General features: G+C 46.7%; 1 protein-coding gene across 2 annotated transcripts in view; it reads right to left on the reverse strand.

Moving 5' to 3' along the window:
• Positions 1 to 4,641: 4,641 nt before the first annotated feature.
• klhl13 (kelch-like family member 13) overlaps positions 4,642 to 20,577 on the reverse strand; it is a 97,640-nt gene continuing 81,704 nt past the window's right edge. For both annotated transcript variants that reach the window (XM_063202728.1, XM_063202727.1), the window contains 2 exons: positions 13,713 to 13,826; positions 4,642 to 5,383 (listed from right to left, as the gene is read on the reverse strand). In XM_063202728.1, the coding sequence (XP_063058798.1) occupies positions 4,893 to 5,383; positions 13,713 to 13,826 (605 nt within the window). In that variant the 3' untranslated portion in view covers positions 4,642 to 4,892. The remainder of the gene's footprint in view (positions 5,384 to 13,712; positions 13,827 to 20,577) is intronic.

The raw sequence follows: 20,577 nt of genomic DNA on the forward strand, positions 1-20,577 counted from the left end.
GTGTTTTTTATGTTTTGGCCTACTAAGGTAGTATTTTGGGTTAAATGTGATATATTTGATTATTATGGAGACGATTGAATTGAATGGTTATGGCTGGATTATGCTTATTTTTATTTTTATGTTTATTGCTTTAAGTGGCGATCACCATTGGGGATGACCTCATATGTCAAATGTCATTTAGCCGGATTTTGGGTTGGTTTGGATGAATGGGAAATGCAGCCCGGTCTGTCATACTATTTCGACAGTACTTGCTCTATTCTGTTACATGTCACAATACTTTCTTTAAGTTTGGGCTGTCTACTTTATTTTAATCAAGGTTTCATTCATCACTTTAATCACTCTGGACACAAAACATATTTTTACACCGTAACATTGAGGAGTGCGCGTTCTAATCCCAGCCGAGGCCAAGTGTTTCACCTTTCCATTGGAACTTGGAAAAAATGGACAGCACAAAAAGCGTCTGCTAAATGTATCGTAAAACATATAAACTCTAAATACCAGAGCCAGTGCATCTATTACGTCCTAAAACACAAATAAATACATGTATTTATACTGTAAATACCAGAGTCAGTGCATGTATTAGGTCCTAAAACTTGTATAAATATCAGAGCCAGTGCATCTATTACGTCCTAAAACCTGATTCACACAGACGAATGCAGAGTGGACCGTCATCTCACCACCCACACGCACACACACACACTATGTCTATGAGAAAGAGAGGCTGTGGGGGGAGTGTGTGTGTGTGAGAAACAGACACGCACACACACGCACACACACACACACACACACACACACACACACACACACACACACGCACACACACACACACACACACACACACACGCACAGCTGGTATATGGCCTTGAACTGCATCTCCAGGCTGTGCTCTGGCCCGGATAAAAATAGCTGCAACATCAGACACACACACACACACACACACACACACACAGTTAGGAGGGCAGGTGGAAAACGGACACACGCACACACACACACACACACCTCAGGTCCCACTCCACTCTCCAGCCCAAATGCAAAGCCAGCGTATAAAGTAGAGGTGTGTCGTTCACGAACGAGCCGGTTCTTTTGAACGGCTCCCTGAAGTGAACGATGGGAACCGGATCACAGCTGGGGGAGCCACTCGACTGTTATTACGTTCATTTTTCATTCATTTTAAGCACGTGACCTCGACCAGAGTAATTCAATTTGGGAAAAAAACACAATTGTTTGCCTTAAAGAGTGGCAAAAACGGTATTTAGAAGCAGGAGAATAATCAGTTGTTGTTTGGACAACATTTCCTTGAGGTGGAGTCAAAATATTACATTCTAAACACTGAATAAATAATTTTAAAAAGAGCCAAAAGAGCCAGTTTTTTGAACGGCTCTTTGAAAGGAACGAGCCACTAAGATCCGGATCCCGCTAAAGAGCCATAAATCCCATCTCTAGTATAAAGTAGCACTAATATTCACCACTCTCATACTCTTATTCCACTTGGCCCTTTTCTCCGCAGTCCATTCCCTCTCCTGTAGAGATGGGCTACCTCCACTCCCTCTGCTGTAGAGATGGGCTACCTCCACTCCCTCTGCTGTAGAGATGGGCTACCTTCCTCCATTCCCTCTTCTGTAGAGATGAGCTACCTCCACTCCCTCTTCTGTAGAGATGAGCTACCTCCATTCCCTCCTCTGTAGAGATGGGCTACCTTCCTCCATTCCCTCTTCGTCTTCTCCACGGGCGAGCCCACACCCAGGCACAAGGAGGACTGAAGGAAGGATATCGAGATCCAACCGACATTATTTTGCTGACACTTGAGTTACAGTTTGGCAAGAAAGAGCAAGAGTAAGATTAGGCTGAATAACCAAAGACAATGAAGAGAGAGAGGCATAAAAAGTGATGAATAAGCCTGAAGACGAGACGGGACGAGTTGAGCTAATACTACTACTGTGAGCAGCTCACACTAGAATTACTTGAAATATCAGAGTGCTGCCACAGCCATTTTTTTGCTTTGTCATTGACAGGGTGTTTGGATACGAGGGATGGCAAGGCTCTTTTGCTAAGTGTTTCGGCCTGTATAGAGAGAGATATTGCGATTTTAAAATGCAAGTTAGGATAACTCTGATTCAGTTAACCAGTTGGAAGGAGTACATTTTAGAAGAGTAAGATTGAACAGTCTTTGCTTAGCTACACTACACTCATTTATTAAATCAAGTGGCAGTGATTTTTAATCTAGTGCGGTAAAGCTATAAAATTCTTTATATTGAAAACTAGAAGCACTCAGAGAGTGCAGACCTCCACCAAGGCCATGAGGTCACTGACACCATAACATCTACATGCTGTGCTACTATGCCCATAATATAGCTTAAAGGAACACACCATCGTACATAAACAATGAAATATGTTCTTCCCAGAAGTGTGACGAGATGATGCGTACCTCTCCGGGCGTTGTGCGACCTCCCAGTCAGTCAGACGTGCTCCTGTTAGCATTTGTAGCTACTCAGCATGGCCAACGGTACGTTTCGGGGCTGTAGTTATATGCAACCAACGTCTTCCATGTTTTTCCTGTTTGAATAGGTTTATATGACCATTGACATGAAACAATGTTCGGTTACACAAATTCAAACGTGCCTTTGTCTATGCTGTGGAAAGTGTGTACTATAAAGACAGGCATATCAACACCTTCTGCTCGCTTCGACAGCACATTAATACCTTCACTTTTTTTTCTCCACCCGCCTCACTTACTTCCGTCAATACAATTGGGAAGCGGCTCTAGTGTCAACCTGATATACTCTTACATTCCAATTGTTTTTTTAGCGTCATAGCACATTAGCATAAAGCCAGTTGGCATTTACTGTACACATGTACACCATGACACAAATCGACATTTATTTATCATCTGTGAATTGAGCTGCCAAAAGAATTTCGTCGAAACAAATTGGGTGAGCAGAGTGAATTTCAGCCATTGAAAGTCAGCTAATATGGTAATGAGCAATTTTCGGCGAAAACCAATTGCAATGTTCATTATCTTCCCATGTCCCAGGCTGACAAGCCAGAGCTGTTATGTGATTAGCTACAAACATGTTGATATTATGTCCAGAGCAAATACAGTGAATTCATAGCAAAACCTCTTTAACGACCTCAGCCTTTCGGTTGCTTTGGTCGCCAACCCTCCACAAACAAATGAACAGACTTCCGTCACCACTCTGGGTTGTTTCTCGAACACATAGTTGCTTTCCAGTTAGCAACAGGAGTAGTTGCAAATGGGAAATTGTATTGTAACCAACAGCTGTGAACGTAGTTAGCTATGGTTTATGGCCCATTTGGTTCTAAACACCCCATTTCAAATTCAAAATTGCGAGTGGCTATCTGTCGTTGAATGGGTCAACATGAAGCACTAACAAATACATTTTTTTAAGTAAATCTCCTTTATTAAACTTATAAAACATCACTTCTCGAACTGTTCAAGAGCAGGAAAAAGAAACCAATAAAAAGGGGCACCAGGGAGCAGGTGGTGGTGGTGGGGGGGGGGGGGGGGGGGAGAGAATGGGACAGAGCGCCTGCTGACCCCCTGAGTTTCACCTTTGACCTCTACACATGTGACGTGAGGTGAGGTCAGCCCCGCCCATTTCACCTGCCACAGGACCAACTGAACAGGGGGAAAATCATATAATAATAATAATAATAATAATAATAATAATAATAATAATAATAATAGCAACAATAAAAATTCCAAAGACATCAGGTAGAAAAGTTGAATTGCAAAGTCACTTGATTTCTTTCAAGTCAATGTGTTTGTGACTTCTCGCTCATGTTATGTTTATGTACTTCTGCTGCCGAGAGGAAATGGACAAAAAAGGAAATACATAATTATGTGATCGTAATTAGGCTGCCAAACCAAAATGCTCTTAGAATTAAGCTATTTCCCACCTCACCGTTTGTGGAGAAGTAGATTGGGTGGTGTGATTGGTCTGAACAGCTCAAGAAGGAAACAGGGGGCAGTGGTGTAATCCTATTGGATGCCACTACAGGAAACAGGGAGCAGTGGTGTAATCCTATTGGACGCCACTGCAGACACACAGGAAACGGGGGGCAATGGTGCAATCCTATTGGACGCCACTGCAGACACACAGGAAACGGGGGGCAGTGGTGCAATCCTATTGGACGCCACTGCAGACACACAGGAAACGGGGGGCAGTGGTATGATCCTACTGGACGCCACTGCAGACACACAGCTTCATCAATCCGGTGGGAAGTGCAAATCAAGGGTAACACGAGTGGAGCGAAGGGGGAGTAGAGCTGCCCCGCTGGGACTCGAACCCGAACGTTCTGGGCCCAACCTTCTGGGTTACCAAACTGGGACTCGAACCTGAACCTTCTGGGTTACCAAACTGGGACTCGAACCCGAAACGTTCTGGGTTACCAAACTGGGACTCGAACCCCGAACCGTCTGGGTTACCAAACTGGGACTCGAACCCCAAACGTTCTGGGTTACCAAACTGGGGATCTGACCGCTACACCAAGAGACACAAGCTCGTTGGCATGACAGTCAGAACACACAACCCACAACCCCAGTGATGGACACTCCCATCACAACTAGTGTGTTGAATGTAGTGAAAGGGTGTTGCAGGGGGCGGGCGGGGGGGGCAGCAATATTGATATCCAGAGTGGGGGGAGTGAGGGGTGGGGGGGCAGAGGAGGGAGAGAGGGAGTGACGGGGTGTTAGAAAAGGAGAGGAAGGAAGGAGGGCCACAACTCTGTCCATCTCTTTGTGTTCACCTTGAGTCCTTCAATAACATTTAGCGCGCCACTCTTCCATCAAGTCTGTCTCTATCAGTCAAGTTCAGTCAGTATCTCTCTCTCTGTCTTTCTTGTCTTTATTTCCCCCCTCCCTCCCTCCATCCTCAAGGAGCCGAGAGGGGGGACTCCCGTGTTGGCGAGCCGGCCAGGAGGTCCTCTGGCGGGTAGACGGTGAGCGTGCACGCCCGGATGCCGCCCAGCGACTCGGGCAGGTCGAAGACCTTGTGCCACTCGTCCTTCTCGGGGTCGTAGCGCTGCACGATCTCCACCATGCACCGGTTGTTCCACGAGTAGCCGCCCACCACGAAGATCTTGTTCTCGAAGACGGCGACTCCGACGTCGCTCTGGCCGCGCAGCATGGCGGCGATGGGCGTCCACAGGTCCAGCGAGGGGCTGTAGTACTCGCACGTCAGCACGTCGTCGTAGTCGCTCGTGCCCCGGAAGTGGTTGCCGCCGATCACGTACAGGCGGTCGGCCACCGTGCACATGCAGTGTAGGCCCCGCACCGTCGTCATGGGAGCCTTCTGCGTCCACTTGTCCGAGTCCGGGTCGAAGCACATCAGCTCCTTCTGGAAGGTGTCGTGCGTTATGCCCCCTGGTGGGTCGGAGGGAGAAGGAGAAATAACACAGATTAACAAAAAAGTAATACTTGGGGCATGGGAACTATATACAGTACATACAAATACAGACACGCTTATTCATAACTAGACCTGGCCTGCGTTTCCCAAAACCATTTAAGTTGTATTTAAGCCTAAGCAGTACGGTACTTGAGTATGGGTGTCCCTTATAGGATCAATACATCACATCACTAAACGTTTATACATAAAAACCACCAAGCAACGCACAGTTCAAACGATAAGGTGCAGGGGCCGACCTTTTTGGCTTCCCTGTACCGTTATCTACCATACAGGAACAAGGGCCCTTTTGCACACACAATCTGAATGGTTGCATTGGAGGTGACAAATGGTGCAAAGTGGTAGACAAATACCCTGTGCACCGCCCATGACACTCTCATTTGTATTACTCACAACCTTTCAGTCAGAGAGAGTAGAGAGAGAGAGAGGTTCCATTGGCCCATTGTTTCCGGGTTCTATTATTGCAAGGGGGAGGGGGGGTGGGGGGGGGAAATCACCCTTTAGGCAGACCTAGGCAGACCTAAGGACTGTTCTATTCAATGCTAGGAGTATTATGACACGCCCCTTAAGGCAGACCGGAACCTGGTCATGTTAGGTGCCCATAGCAACCTATTAAATTGGCATATCTCTATATACTCATAGTATCTGTTTCAGCCATTCAGGGATGGATTTCTCGAAACCGTAGTTGCTAACTATGTTAGCTACTTTGTTGTTTGCAATGCAATTCCCCATTGGCAACCACCTATGTTGCTAACTGGCTAACAACTACGCTTTGGAGATCTTCTTCAGGCGAGTTTATACATTGTCTCTGTCAGGCAAATACCTTGCTTCTGTCATTATTTTTTACTTTAATTAATAAATCACTATTTTCTAAAATAAATAATTTAAACAGTTCATGAATCAATTGAACAATTAAGTTCAACATCGTGTTGTGGTTGATGGCACCAGGTGGTTTTTGGAGAAGGTTGAGTGGCAAGCATAGACATAAATACATTTTGCTCACGCACAACAGAAAAAAATACAATTTGATTGTGTTATGCCATAGGGGATTAAAAATAATGAACGAATAAATACAAACAAAAACAAAAAAACCCACAGAAATACCAAATGTCCTTGTCTACGAGTCTCATTCATCCTGATCATGTCATGCAGAAAGGTTAGTTCTGAGCAGACAATTCCTTCCGATGCAGAACAAAACGTACAATGCATACAAACACAAACACAGATACACTATGCAAACACAGAAAGTAAGACATGCATTAAAAACAAATATGATAACTCTTTGTTTAAAAAGCTGCAGGGGCTCCGTGTGTTTATTTGCATACTAATGCAGTCACACAATACAGCAAGAGACACCACTGGCTTTTATACAGACAATACAGCAAGAGGCACCACTGGCTTTTATACACACAATCCAGCAAGAGTCACCACTGGCTTTTATACACACAATCCAGCAAGAGTCACCACTGGCTTTTATACAGACAATACAGCAAGAGACACCACTGGCTTTTATACAGACAATACAGCAAGAGGCACCACTGGCTTTTATACACACAATCCAGCAAGAGTCACCACTGGCTTTTATACAGACAGAGCTGAAGCAGAAGGAAGCCTTCCTACCTCCAAGTGGAGAGAGAGAGAGAGAGAGAGAGAGAGAGAGAGAGAGTTGGAGTGGAGGGAGAGAGAGAGACAGCGAGAGAAAGAGAGAGAGAGAGAGAGAGAGAGAGAGACAGCGAGAGAGAGAGAGGTAGAGATAGAGAGACAGAGAGAGAGACAGAGAGAGAGAGAGAGAGACAGAGAGAGAGAGTGTGTGAGAGAGAGAGCGACAGAGAGAGAGAGAGTGTGTGAGAGAGAGAGGTGGAGGGAGAGAGAGAGACAACTAGAGAAAGAGAGAGGTAGAGATATAGAGACAGTGAGAGAGACAGCGAGAGAGCGAGAGAGCAGAGAGAGAGAGAGAGAGAGAGAGAGAGAGAGAGAGAGAAAGCGGGAGAGAGAGAGGTGGAGGGAGAGAGAGAGACAGCGAGAGAGAGAGAGGTAGAGATAGAGAGACAGAGAGAGAGAGTGTGTGTGAGAGAGAGAGAGGTGGAGGGAGAGAGAGAGAGACAGCGAGAGAAAGAGAGAGACAGAGAGAGACAGAGACAGAGAGAGAGGTGAGAGAGAGACAGAGAGAGAGGGAGGGAGAGAGAGAGAGAGAGAGAGAGAGAGAGAGAGAGAGAGAGAGAGAGAGAGAGAGAGAGAGAGAGAGAGAGAGAGAGAGAGAGAGAGAGCAAAAGAGGGAAGTATAAAGATGTGGGGGTCTACTGATGCCTTTGGTGCATCTCTTCTGTGTGCTTTACATCCTACAATAGCACAGCAGGTGCAAGGTGTTATGGCTGTACTGTGTGTGTGTGTGTGTGTGTGTGTGTGTGTGTGTGTGTGTGTGTGTGTGTGTGTGTGTGTGTGTGTGTGTGTGTGTGTGTGTGTGTGTGTGTGTGTGTGTGTGTGTGTGTGTGTGTGTCTGTGTGAGTGCGAGAGAGAGACTGGTGGGGTATGTTTATGTGGAGCTGCATATTTTCACACCTGTGTGTGTGTGTGTGTGTGTGTGTGTGTGTGTGCGTGTGCGTGTGCGTGTGCTGTGTGTGTGTGTGTGCGCGCGCGTGTGTGTGCGTGTGCGTACCTGCGCATACACTTGTGCCTTTATGTGGTGGTGTGTGTGTATATGGTGCTGCATATTTTAACACTTGTATATACAGTGTGTGTGTGTGTGTGTGTGTGTGTGTGTGTGTGTGTGTGTGTGTGTGTGTGTGTGTGTGTGTGTGTGTGTGTGTGTGTGTGTGTGTGTGGCGGGGTACTGTGTATATGTGGTGTTACCCGTCATCAACACCTCTGCGTGTGTGTGATGGGGTTGGCTTTTCAAGTGCAAACCCGCATCCCTGACTGTGCTTTAACACATAAGAAAATCTCTGAATAATGATCTCTCTCTCTCTCTCTCTCTCTCTCTCTCCAGCTACTCTACATAATTCAGTGCAGTGTATTACTGGAGTAATGTAAACACAGACACCGAGTTTATGAGTGGTGACTGAAGAGGAAGAGGAGGAGGAGGAAGAAGATGGAGGAGGAGTAGGAGGAAGAGGAGGAGAGGGAAGAGGAGGAAGAGGGAGGAGGAGGGAGGAGAAGGGGGAGGAGGAGGAGGAGGAGGAAGAGGGAAAAGGAGGAGAGGGAAGAGGGGGAGAGGGAAGAGGGGGAGGAGGAGAGGGAAGAGGGAGGAGGAGGAGGAGGAGGAGGAGGAAGAGGGAGGAGGAGGAGGAAGAGGGAGGAGGAAGAGGAGGAAGAGGGAGGAGGAAGAGGAAGAGAAGGAGGAGAAGGGGGAGGGGGAGAAGGAGAGGGAGGAGGAGAGAAGGAAGAGGAAGGGGAGGAGGAGGAGGAAGAGGAGGAGAGGGAAGAGGGAGGAGGAGAGAGGAGAAGATGGAGGAGGAGGAAGAGGGAGGAGGTGAAGGAGGAGGAAGAGGAAGAGGAAGAGGAAGAGGAAGAGGAAGAGAAGGAAGAGGAAGGGGAGGAGGAGGAGGAAGAAGAAGAGGAGGAGGAAAGAGGGAGTAGGAGGGAGATGAGGAAGAGGAGGAGAGGAAGATGAGGATGAGGAAGAGGAGGAAGAGGAGGAAGATGAGGATGAGGAAGAGGAGGAAGAGGAGGAGAGGAAAGCAGGACATGTCTACAGGGAGAGCTGAAAATAAAGAACAGCACAATCCCACAATGCATCTGGCCGGGAGAGAGAGAACGAACCCCCCACCCCCCGCAGAACAAAAGCACTCTCTGTGAGAGGGAGAGGGAGAGAGAGGCAGAGAGAGAGAGAGAGACAGAGGACAGAGAGAGGGATAGAGAGAGAGAGGGATAGAGAGAGAGAGAGAGAGAGAGAGAGAGAGAGAGAGAGAGAGAGATGTGTCTGTTCACATCTACAATGTTCGCTGAAGAAGTCAAGACAGTATATCTCCATCTTCAACTCCGCTGCTGAGGCCCTTCAATCCCTTTATGTGTCCAATTATGGTAATGGGGATTACTGCAACTGATGCCTGATATACATTGACTAATTGAATTGATTAATAGAATTTGTACAGAATTAAAAAGCTTGTTTATACAGTGTACATGTTATATCATGCAAGCATCGTCATTAACTACATAAATACATAACTACATCATTAAATACATGCCTATACCATACCAAAGCACATTGCCTCCACATTTTTAATTTTTAATCTTCTACACTCATTCCCTGTACCTGCTTGTGTATTTCATTTTGTTTTTCCCCTCCGCAATGATTAATTAATACACTGTATACGCGAATACACCTTGAGAAGGTGGCCATGCCTACCTGAGATGTACTAAAAGCCCTTGAGGTGTCCATGCTAAAACCCCTTGAGAAGGTTTGAGAAGGTGTCTATGAGGTGGTGTGCTTGCCTACCTGAGATGTACTAAACCCCTTTGAGAAGGTGTCCATGCCTACATGAGATGTACATGAGAAGGTGTCTATGAGGTGGTGAGCTTGCCTACCTGAGATGTATTAAACCCCCTTGAGAAGGTATGCATGCGGTGTCAATGCTAAACCCCCTTGAGAAGGTTTGAGAAGGTGTGCATGCCTACCTGAGATGTATTAAAAACCTTTGAGAAGGTGTGCTTGCCTACCTGAGATGTACATGAGAAGGTGTGCTTGCCTACCTGAGATGTACATGAGAAGGTGTGCTTGCCTACCTGAGATGTACTAAACCCCTTTGAGAAGGTGTCTATGAGGTGGTGTGCTTGCCTACCTGAGGTGTCTATGAGGTGGTGTGCTTGCCTACCTGAGATGTACATGAGAAGGTGTCTATGAGGTGGTGTGCTTGCCTACCTAAGGTGTACATGAGAAGGTGTCTATGAGGAGGTGTCTATGAGGTGGTGTGCTTGCCTACCTGAGGTGGTGTCTATGAGGTGGTGTCTATGAGGTGGTGTGCTTGCCTACCTGAGATGTACATGAGAAGGTGTGCTTGCCTACCTGAGATGTACATGAGAAGGTGTCAGGTGTCCATGCTAAACCCCCTTGAGAAGGTTTGAGAAGGTGTCTATGAGGTGGTGTGCTTGCCTACCTGAGGTGTCTTTGAGAAGGTGTCTATGAGGTGGTGTGCTTGCCTACCTGAGATGTACATGAGCCCTTGAGAAGGTGTCTATGAGGTGGTGTGCTTGCCTACCTGAGATGTACTAAACCCCTTTGAGAAGGTGTCCATGCCTACATGAGATGTACATGAGCCCTTAAGCAGGTGTCCATGCTAAACCCCCTTGAGAAGGTATGCATGAGGTGGTGTGCTTGCTAAAACCCCTTGAGAAGGTGTCTATGAGGTGTGCATGCCTACCCGAGATGTACTAAACCCCTTGAGAAGGTGTCTATGAGGTGGTGTGCTTGCCTCCATGAGATGTCTTTGAGAAGGTGTCTATGAGGTGGTGTGCTTGCCTACATGAGTTGGTGTCTATGAGGTGGTGTGCTTGCCTACCTGAGGTGGTGTCTATGAGGTGGTGTCTATGAGGTGGTGTGCTTGAGAAGGTGTGCTGCCTACCTGAGGTGTCTATGAGAAGGTGTGCTTGCCTACCTGAGATGTACATGAGGTCAGTGCTTAATTTGTAAATCACGAGGTACCGGAACGCAAAACACATATGACATCACAGCGACGATGAGTTGGACAGAGGTCCCGGAACGCACAGAAAAACTATTGTTACGCAAACGAATAAAAACGGGAAAAAGATAAATAGATGCAATTCCCTGCGTTTTATCGACATTGAGTCCCATGTCAGCTCATATCCATACTTTTGTTTCTTAATACAAGGGACGGTTGGCAATCCAATGGCTATTTTAAACAACAGCCATAGCCTATTAAATGCTGTAATGACAACAACCAATATTTTTTGTTTGATCGCTAACTTTATGCTTAGTAGTTTCGTGCAGGGAAAGTATGCTTTCCCCATGAGGTGAAAAGAAACCGAAGCGGTCTTCTACTAGTCTACCTATTGAAAGGACAGTGCATGACTGTCCAATTCTTATCCTTTCCCGTATTCACACAACGTTGGCATAGGCCTATTAAACGTCAAATCCACGCTTTGTTGGCGACTTTGTTGCATATGATTTGGCTAATCCGCATGTGCTGTTGCGATATGCCACTTCACTGTTTCAAGGGCTCGCGCACTGATGGTAAGCGAGCTGCGATTTTCAGGGCTCGCGCACTGATGGTAAGCGAGCGGCGACTTTCCCGGTAGACTTGGCTTTTCACACTGACTGTCTGCTCGCGCTGCGGTCCGGTTGACAATCCCTCCGACCAATGTTTTATTTGGAGCGTGTAGGCCCTATTTGAATGAAATATCACATTGTCTTTGCCGTTTTCGTGCTCAAATTGACTTGTAAGCTACTGTTAGGGTCTTGGGAGAGAAGGAAACGCGCGCGCACACATGCTGAGCGCTCGCCAGCCGAGGAAGATCTCATCCTCTCACCCAGGCTGTCTTTTTCGCTAGGCTACATGACTGATCAATGCACCAAACGCAGCCCAGGTGCCACTAGAAATTAGTAGGCCTATGTCCAAAACCTTGTGTGCCGACCAAAATTTGATGAAACATTTTAAACAATGTTTGGCACAGCCAGGCTTTCCATCTCATCCGCGCATATGAACAAACAACGAGAGAGGGGGAACTTCACGTAGCCTACATTTAGTCAGATAGTAGGGATGGAAATGTAGCATAGTAGATCTTAAATATATGGGACAAGCAGTAGGCTATCAATTGTGCTTCCCCCACCAAAATAGCCACGCAAACGCTGGACTTCTCCTACTGCAATAAAGTGGGGAGGTCGCGACTTTCGTCTTGAATGTTGCTAAATTTTAACTTGGTCTCCTCCATGCTTGCATGCAGACAAGTCCCCATGAAGCACTTCAGAATCCTCTCCCTTTCACTCAAACAAACACACTCTCATACACTAGTTTTGTGAGATGGCTTTGTTTCCTGTGTGTCGCGACGATAAAAATATGTCGATAGTTTTTTTTCAGTCGGTGCGCGTTGCCTTCAGCTCTACCATATTGTAACGGTGCAGCCGACTGTAGGCTATTTTTAAGTTTTAAAGGTTATGAGTTGGACGTCAGGCAGCAATAAGTCTGCCTTTGGTTTAGCCTTGTTACCTTTCCAAATATGAATAAAAAAAACACTGACCAACACATAAGAAATAACTTAGATCAACATAACGAACATCTTTTCTCATTTTTTAAGTAGTGCACTTTTGCAAACCCTTGTTTGCAGACTTGCGCGCTCGGTCTCAATTTGGAACAGCGCACATCAGTGTCTGACTTTAGCATTCAGAAATGGTGGTCTTCTCTGCGCGCACACTTCATGGTTCCTTCTCGCTTGCTCACTCGGCTTGTGGTTGTTGCGATCCTGACAGTATCAACCCCAATTTCGGTGAGATGGGAAATGTAGCGAACATGGGATAATGCTGCGCTCACCCCCCTGAGGAGGCAGATATTCCCTTACAATATAGTAGCCTCTCTGTATTTTGTTATTATTATTCATTCACGAGAGGTTTCCGGATCAGCCATAGTAAGTCCCGGAACACAGGGGGGTCAAAATTACGAGGTGGGGGATCCTGTTCCGGCATGATCCGGCTCAAATTAAGCACTGCATGAGGTGGTGTGCTTGAGAAGGTGTGCTGCCTACCTGAGGTGTCTATGAGGTGGTGTGCTTGCCTACATGAGTTGGTGTCTATGAGGTGGTGTGCTTGCCTACCTGAGATGTACATGAGAAGGTGTGCTTGCCTACCTGAGATGTACATGAGAAGGTGTGCTTGCCTACCTGAGATGTACATGAGAAGGTGTGCTTGCCTACCTGAGATGTACATGAGAAGGTGTGCTTGCCTACCTGAGATGTACATGAGGTGGTGTGCTTGGGTGTGCTTGCCTACCTGAGATGTACATGAGAAGGTGTGCATGTGAAGGTGTGCTTGCCTACCTGAGATGTACATGAGGTGGTGTGCTTGCCTACCTGAGATGTACATGAGGTGGTGTGCATGAGAAGGTGTGCATGCCTACCTGAGATGTACATGAGGTGGTGTGCTTGCCTACCTGAGATGTACATGAGAAGGTGTGTGTGAGGTGGTGTGCTTGAGGTGGTGTCTGTGAGGTGGTGTGCTTGCCTACCTGAGATGTACATGAGGTGGTGTGCTTGGGTGTGCTTGCCTACCTGAGATGTACATGAGGTGGTGTCTATGAGGTGGTGTCTATGAGGTGGTGTCTATGAGGTGGTGTGCTTGCCTACCTGAGATGTACATGAGGCCTCCGTAGACGGTTCCTGCGTGGCCATAATGAGGCTCGTTCATCTTGGCCACGTACGTCCACTCATTAGTACGAGGATTATAGCACTCAACTGTAGCTGAGGAGAGGAGAGGAGAGGAGAGGAGGAGAGGAGAGGAGAGGAGAGGAGAGGAGAGGAGAGGGGAGAGGAGAGAAGAGGAGAGGAGACAGGAGAGGAGATAGGAGAGGAGAGGAGAGGAGAGGAGAGGAGAGGAGAGGAGAAGAGGAGAGGAGAGGAGAAGAGGAGAGGAGGGGAGAGGAGAGGAGAGGAGAAGAGAGGAGAGGAGAGGAGAGGAGAGGAGAGGAGAGGAGAAGAGGAGAGGAGGGAAGAGGAGAGAAGAGGAGAGGAGAGAGGAGAGGAGAAGAGGAGAGGAGAGGAGAGGAGAGGAGAGCAGAGGAGAGGAGAGGAGAAGAGGAGACGGGAGAGGAGAAGAGGAGAGGAGGGGAGAGGAGAGGAGAGGAGAGGAGAGGAGAGGAGAGTAGAGGAGAAGAGAGGAGAGGAGAGCAGAGGAGAGGAGAGGAGAGGAGAAGAGGAGACAGGGGAGGAGAAGAGGAGAGGAGGGGAGAGGAGAGGAGACGAGAGGAGAGGAGAGAGGACAGGAGAAGAGGAGAGAAGAGGAGAGGAGAGGAGAGGAGAGAAGAGGAGAGGAGAAGAGAGGAGAACAGGAGAGAAGAGAGGAGGAGAGAGGAAGAAAAAAGATGCGTCATTAACTTCATTATTAGGCTGTACATTACAGCTCTTCTCAATAGAGGAGGTTAAAACCAAAACACTACAACATGGGACACATGTTGAGAGAAATGGTACATACCAAAGTTGATTTAATCAACATCGAAATAAATGTTAATATGATCCCATATACACAAACACTAACTTACATACCGTATTTGACAGATACAGTCTCAGATAGTGTGGCATGTACATATTGTGTATACACAGATGAGGCAGGTGATGAAATGGGGAGTGTGTGTGTGTGCGTGTGTGTGTGTGTGTGTGTGTGTGTGTGTGTGTGTGTGTGTGTGTGTGTGTGTGTGTATGTAGTGCCCTTGTTCATGGGTTACATTAGTTTATCCAGGCAGAAATCCAGCCAGAGCCCACATTAATCACACCTCATTATACACGCATGCTCACCTCCACACACACACACACACACACACACACGAACGCGCGCACACAAACACGCAAGCATGCGCAGTCCAGGCATTGTGTACGTACTCCATACCAAAAGCCTACATGTAACATTAAAACAAAGGAAAGGTCACAGATTTTCAAGGACAGTTGTCTTCTAAGACCTTTTCAATTCTCTTTGTGTGTGTGCGTGTGTGTGCGCGTGTGAGTGTGTGTGTGTGTGTGTGTGTGTGTGTGTGTGTGTGTGTGTGTGTGTCTATGCAAAGTAGAGCAGAGTACTTTTATTAACCCATTTTGGCCTAAGGCACCTGCAAAAAACGCATGCTGAATGCCTAAGCCCTGTTGGAGAAAAGGTGCCCTCAGGCTATAAAAACCTGTATATCTCAGCCTCCGAAGCACATAAGAACATGGAATAAGTTGCATTTAAAAGTCAGGTCCCTTATCTTGCATTAGATGGACTCGAAAAAATATATACATACGTACATACATACGTACATACATACTGTATCTGTATTTTAATATTTTTTTTGGTCTTTTTGACTCGTGAAGATGGTGACAGGAAGCGAGTGAGGAGAGAGAGACGGGGAAGGACCGTCAGCGTCAAAGGACCCGGGCCGAGAATCAAACCCAGCTCGGCTGCATAGCGGACGAGTGCCCTACAATTAGGCCACGGTAGGGGGCAAACTCAACAAAATATTGACTCTTGATTTTGCTTATTACAGAATGTCTCTGGCTTGAATAAGCTTGAAGACATGAAGAAGATAGAAATGAACAGTCTAACAAATTTATGTGGAAGTTCCTCGCAGCATATACTGTAGTAGCAATAATGCTAATTGACTGAACTCCTGAAGTTTGCTCTGATCACCCAGTTCGACGACCCCTCCATATTAAAAATAATGACTTCCTCCGCTCTGGTCGTTCCTGGTGCACACGTCACGAACATGTCAAGCCTTCAAGTCAAACTCCCCATTAGCTTGCTCACGACTTGTCAAGAATGAGCACTGTTCTGCTGTAATGTCCATGGATCCTATAGTGCCGTGCCGCACATTCTCTCATCTTACTGGCCAGTCTTAAATAATTCCCTTTAAGTAGCCAGGGAGATGGAGAGACAAGCGCAGCCCGACGTCTTCTCAAGGCCGTACAGCACATAGCTCCTCAATGGAGAAATAGGTCATCAGAGAAGACAGACACACATAGACGCAGATAGATGCTCAAACACGCACACGCATGACGCACACACACATCCACGCACACGCGCACGCGCACACGCAAACACGCATGCACACAGCTACAAGGCAAGGCAGGCATGAAACTGAACGGACAAGCTGGACAGGTCCTGCAAATCGCACTGAGATAATATAACATGAAGTACAAGGAGGAGAGGAGAGGTCCTATAGAAGAGGTCCTATAGCTGCTGATGAAATAAAATGGCAGTTTGTTCAAAGTAAGGCCTTCCAATAAGTTAGCTGCAGTGGTCTACCAAAGAGACTAGCGATTACACTTGCAAAATATGTACTTGGGGCCAAAAGGGAGTTCCAGCAGAAAATGTTTGGGAACCGCTGCACACAATGGTTTACCAGGCCTTCATTTAAATCACTATGCATGTGGTACAGACTTTAAACTTTCTGTGACTTCTGGGATAGCATAGTAATTTTGGTCGTTTGCACACTTAGTTAGCAGTTTCAGACTAGAGTGAGTGTTTGTGTATAGTGCACATTTCACGTTTGAAGTGCTTGCACATGGTTATGTATATGTAAGAACTGTCATATGATCATATGATTGTGTAAATGTCTGCACATATAACGTTTGTATTTGTGCGTAATTTTAAGTAACAGCCAAGTTATCATTGGGTGTCTGTATGCATGCTCTTTAGCTGAAATGTACCCAATGTCCAAATAAAAATACACACACACACGCAATCTCTCTTGCACGCACCCACGCACGCACGCACGCACGCACGCACGCACCTCAGCTGCAGGATCCAGTACAGTAGGGGAGAGTGGGATAAGCAGTGCCAGTTTCCGCTTAGTGTGACTTTAACGAGAGGCCATGATCGTTATGATTTCATCTAATGCCTGAACATACGTTATATTTCAGGAAGTTGGGCATCTCTGGAAACATTGACCTTTGATGTGTGATACGGATTTTAATTAACAACCCCCCTCTGAAAAAAGCAGCACTGCGTAGCCTTCTCAGATGTAACCAGATGGTATCAAAGGGTTGCCCAGGGCACTGGGAGTACAACGGGCTAAAAACATGGGGTAGGGGGCCAGTCAAGCAGGCATGATCCACTTCTATGTAAACCTTTGCTAGTCTGTTTCTCCCTTAATATTGGTGTCAGATTCACACAAATGCAGTTCTGGGGTGCTACCTTGCTACTAAACAGGCACAGCAAGTATGATTGAAATCTGTGTCGGTCGGGTCCCAAAGTGTCTGATTTCACGTGAAATTACCCAGTGCTACCATCGACAGTGTGCTCACCTTCTCCATCTTGGACTGGTATGGCAGCTCCACCAGTCAAGAAAAGCCTCCAAAATCATTGGCCACAGTCTTCCCACCTTAACCTCACATTACAACACCAGACTTGCCAGGAAAGCCAAAAACATCACCTTTGACCCTACACACCCAGCAAACCACCTATTCACACTCTTACCACCAGGGAAAAGGTACCGCAGCATCTCATGCAATACCACACGCTTCAGGGACAGTACCTACCCACAAGCCATCCGCCACTTAAATACACTAGCACTTTACAGCTACTCCACTACCGGACCTTCCTAACGCTCTTGTTTACTGTGCACAATGTTCCTAAAATTCTGTACAACCCCTGCACTTTAAATATTCCATTGCACGTCAGAGTCTCTCTGTGCAACATGTTATCACCCAAGTGGTGGAACGGTCTCCCAGAGGCAGCAAGACTAAGCACATCTCTTGCAGCCTTCAAGAAACAAGTAAAGACCTTCCTCTTTCGAGAGGAGCTACTAAACTAATGCTTGAGCTGGCCTAGCCCCAGGGCAGACTCTTGACATGATGTTTAGTTTAGTTTAGTCTAGTTTAGTTTAGTTTGAGTGTGTGTGTGCGTGTGTGTATGTGTTTGTGTGTGTGCTGTGTGTGTACTCTTTATTAATTGAAAAAAAAAAAAAACTAACCCCTCTTTGCAACTGCACTTGTTCTGTATATCTCCTGTACACTTTGTATTTGCTTGTGATGTTGGCTTGATTATGTCATCTTCTTAAAGTCGCTTTGGTTATAAAGCGTCTGCCAAATGTAATGTAATGTAATGTAATGTCATCTTACTTGCCAGAGCTTTTAAGATAACACGCCGGCTTGAACTGTCTATGGCGAGTACAACTGGCTAAACGCAGGTTATAGAGGAAAGACAATATTCCGATATGTAAACAGAGGGCGTGGGGAGAGAGTTGAGAATCTGCGTGTGTGTGTGTGTGTGTTGCTGTGTGTGTGTGTGTGTGTGTGTGTGTGTGTGTGTGTGTGTGTGTGTGTGTGTTGGTGTCTTGTGTATTTATTTCGTGGGGCAGTGAAGTGGGGTGGGGATAGTAAATACAAAATATGAGGAAGTCAATCATTATAGGCAGAGAGCATGGGGAGACGGTGGGTGGGTGTGTGTGCAAGGGGCGCGGGCGCGCACGCGTGTGTTTTCAAGTCTATGTGTGTGTGTGTGTGTGTGCGGTGGTAGTGTGTGTAACATACAAAGGAATGCATCCATCCTTGGCAGCATCTGGTGGTACCCTGGTACATGCAGCACTGCAGACCACTCCCACCAGTATTAGACTTTGAGCACACACACACACGCACACGCACACGCACACACACACGCACACACACACGCACACGCACACGCACACACACACGCACACACACACTTATCTCCTCCTCATACCAAAACTGCTCTCAAACTGATGTGTGAGGAGAGACATAAAACAACTTGCCTGAGATATTCAGTCTGTGTGTGTCTGAGAGTGAGTGTTTTCCTGTGTGTGTGTGTGTGTGTGTGTGTGTGTGTGTGTGTGTGTGTGTGTGTGTGTGTGTGTGTGTGTGTGTGTGTGTGTGTGTGTGTGTGTGTGTGTGTGTGTGGTATGTATCTGGTGTGTGAGGAGAGCCATAAAACAACCTGCCTGACACATTGCAGCTCTCCAGAGCAGTGAGGAAAACACCCATGCATGATAACTCCCTTACTCCCCACACACATAAACACATGGACACACACACACACATGCGCGCGCGCGCGCGTGCGGACACAGACACACAGAGACACACACACTTAACAACGCTCAACAAACACCAATCAATCATCTCTCCCTGTCTTCAATGAACAGCAGTCCGACCGCAGTTTGCCCTCTCTCACCCCTGTACACACACACACAGCATCATGCATGATAACAGATCTGGACCTCACAGTAGCTGGCACCAACTGGTATCCATCTCTACTCCACTCCTTTAAGCCAACACACACACACACACACACACACACACACACACACACACACACACACACACACACACACACACACACACACACACACACACACACACACACACACACACACACACACACAGAGACACAGACAGACAGACAGACAGACAGACAGACAGACAGACACACACACACACCTCAAAAGTATGCATGCACACAGAACATGCATTCCACCTCTATCTAAGACTATTTGACATCTTCACATATTTCAGCATTGCATCACTTCCATCGCTAGGGGATACCAAGCTCATCTCTTCCTGCCCCGTTTGTATCCACCAACTAGGACATTACATGAGCCATTACAACACTCAACACCAATATCCACCAACTTGGACATTATATGAATTATAACACACTCCACCAATATCCGCCAATTTGGGCATTATATGAATTATAACACAACTTGGACATTATATGAACTAAAAACAAAGATTTTCCGAGTTCTGAGTCCTTTAGAATGTCTCTGCTAGGGATGGCGAAAATTTAAAAAAAAAAAACTTAACCGGCTACTGAGCCTAATTAACCAGTTAACCGAAAATTCTCTGCCCGTGAAACAAGTTATGCCCCCATTTTAGAATGGTTAGGCTCCTGTCACACTATGGTAGTTTGTGCCCTTTGTATTATGAATTTTCCCCAATCATTGTCCACTAGAAAAACAATTGCTTTGCCAGCGCAGTCGCACCCGCGCACAGGCACACATAACGCACAAAGTCGACCTTCCATGCAACACAGCACCGGGGGCGGGGCGGCTAACCGGCAGAGAAAATTTTAACCAATTAAGATTGATCCGGTCAACTACAGGTTAAACGGCTACCGGTTAACATGCCAAGTCTCTGCCATAACAACCCACAATCCACAACCTGGAGACTACATGAAATATAAGGACACACAAGGCTAATATCCACCACCTCGGAAACTTATATGAACCGTAACGTTCAAGGCTATCCAGCGGCTAAACTCATACATTACACAAACTATAACGACACAAGAGGAAGGCCGGGAGGAAGACGCATGCCATCATTTTACATTTTATGCCCGTCGAGCTTAGGGTCACCTCATGGCTGATTTAATCAGTCAACCCCTCCCTCCCTCCCTCTCTCTCCCTCTCTCTTTCTCTCTCTCTATTCCTCTATCTGCCTGTATTACGTGTTGCCAGATTCGGCGGACTCCCGCCCAAAAATATACTAGGAAGCTGGTTCAGTAGTTAACCAG

The sequence above is a fragment of the Engraulis encrasicolus genome, chromosome 7 (genome assembly GCF_034702125.1).
Source record: "Engraulis encrasicolus isolate BLACKSEA-1 chromosome 7, IST_EnEncr_1.0, whole genome shotgun sequence".
Taxonomy (NCBI): domain Eukaryota; kingdom Metazoa; phylum Chordata; class Actinopteri; order Clupeiformes; family Engraulidae; genus Engraulis; species Engraulis encrasicolus.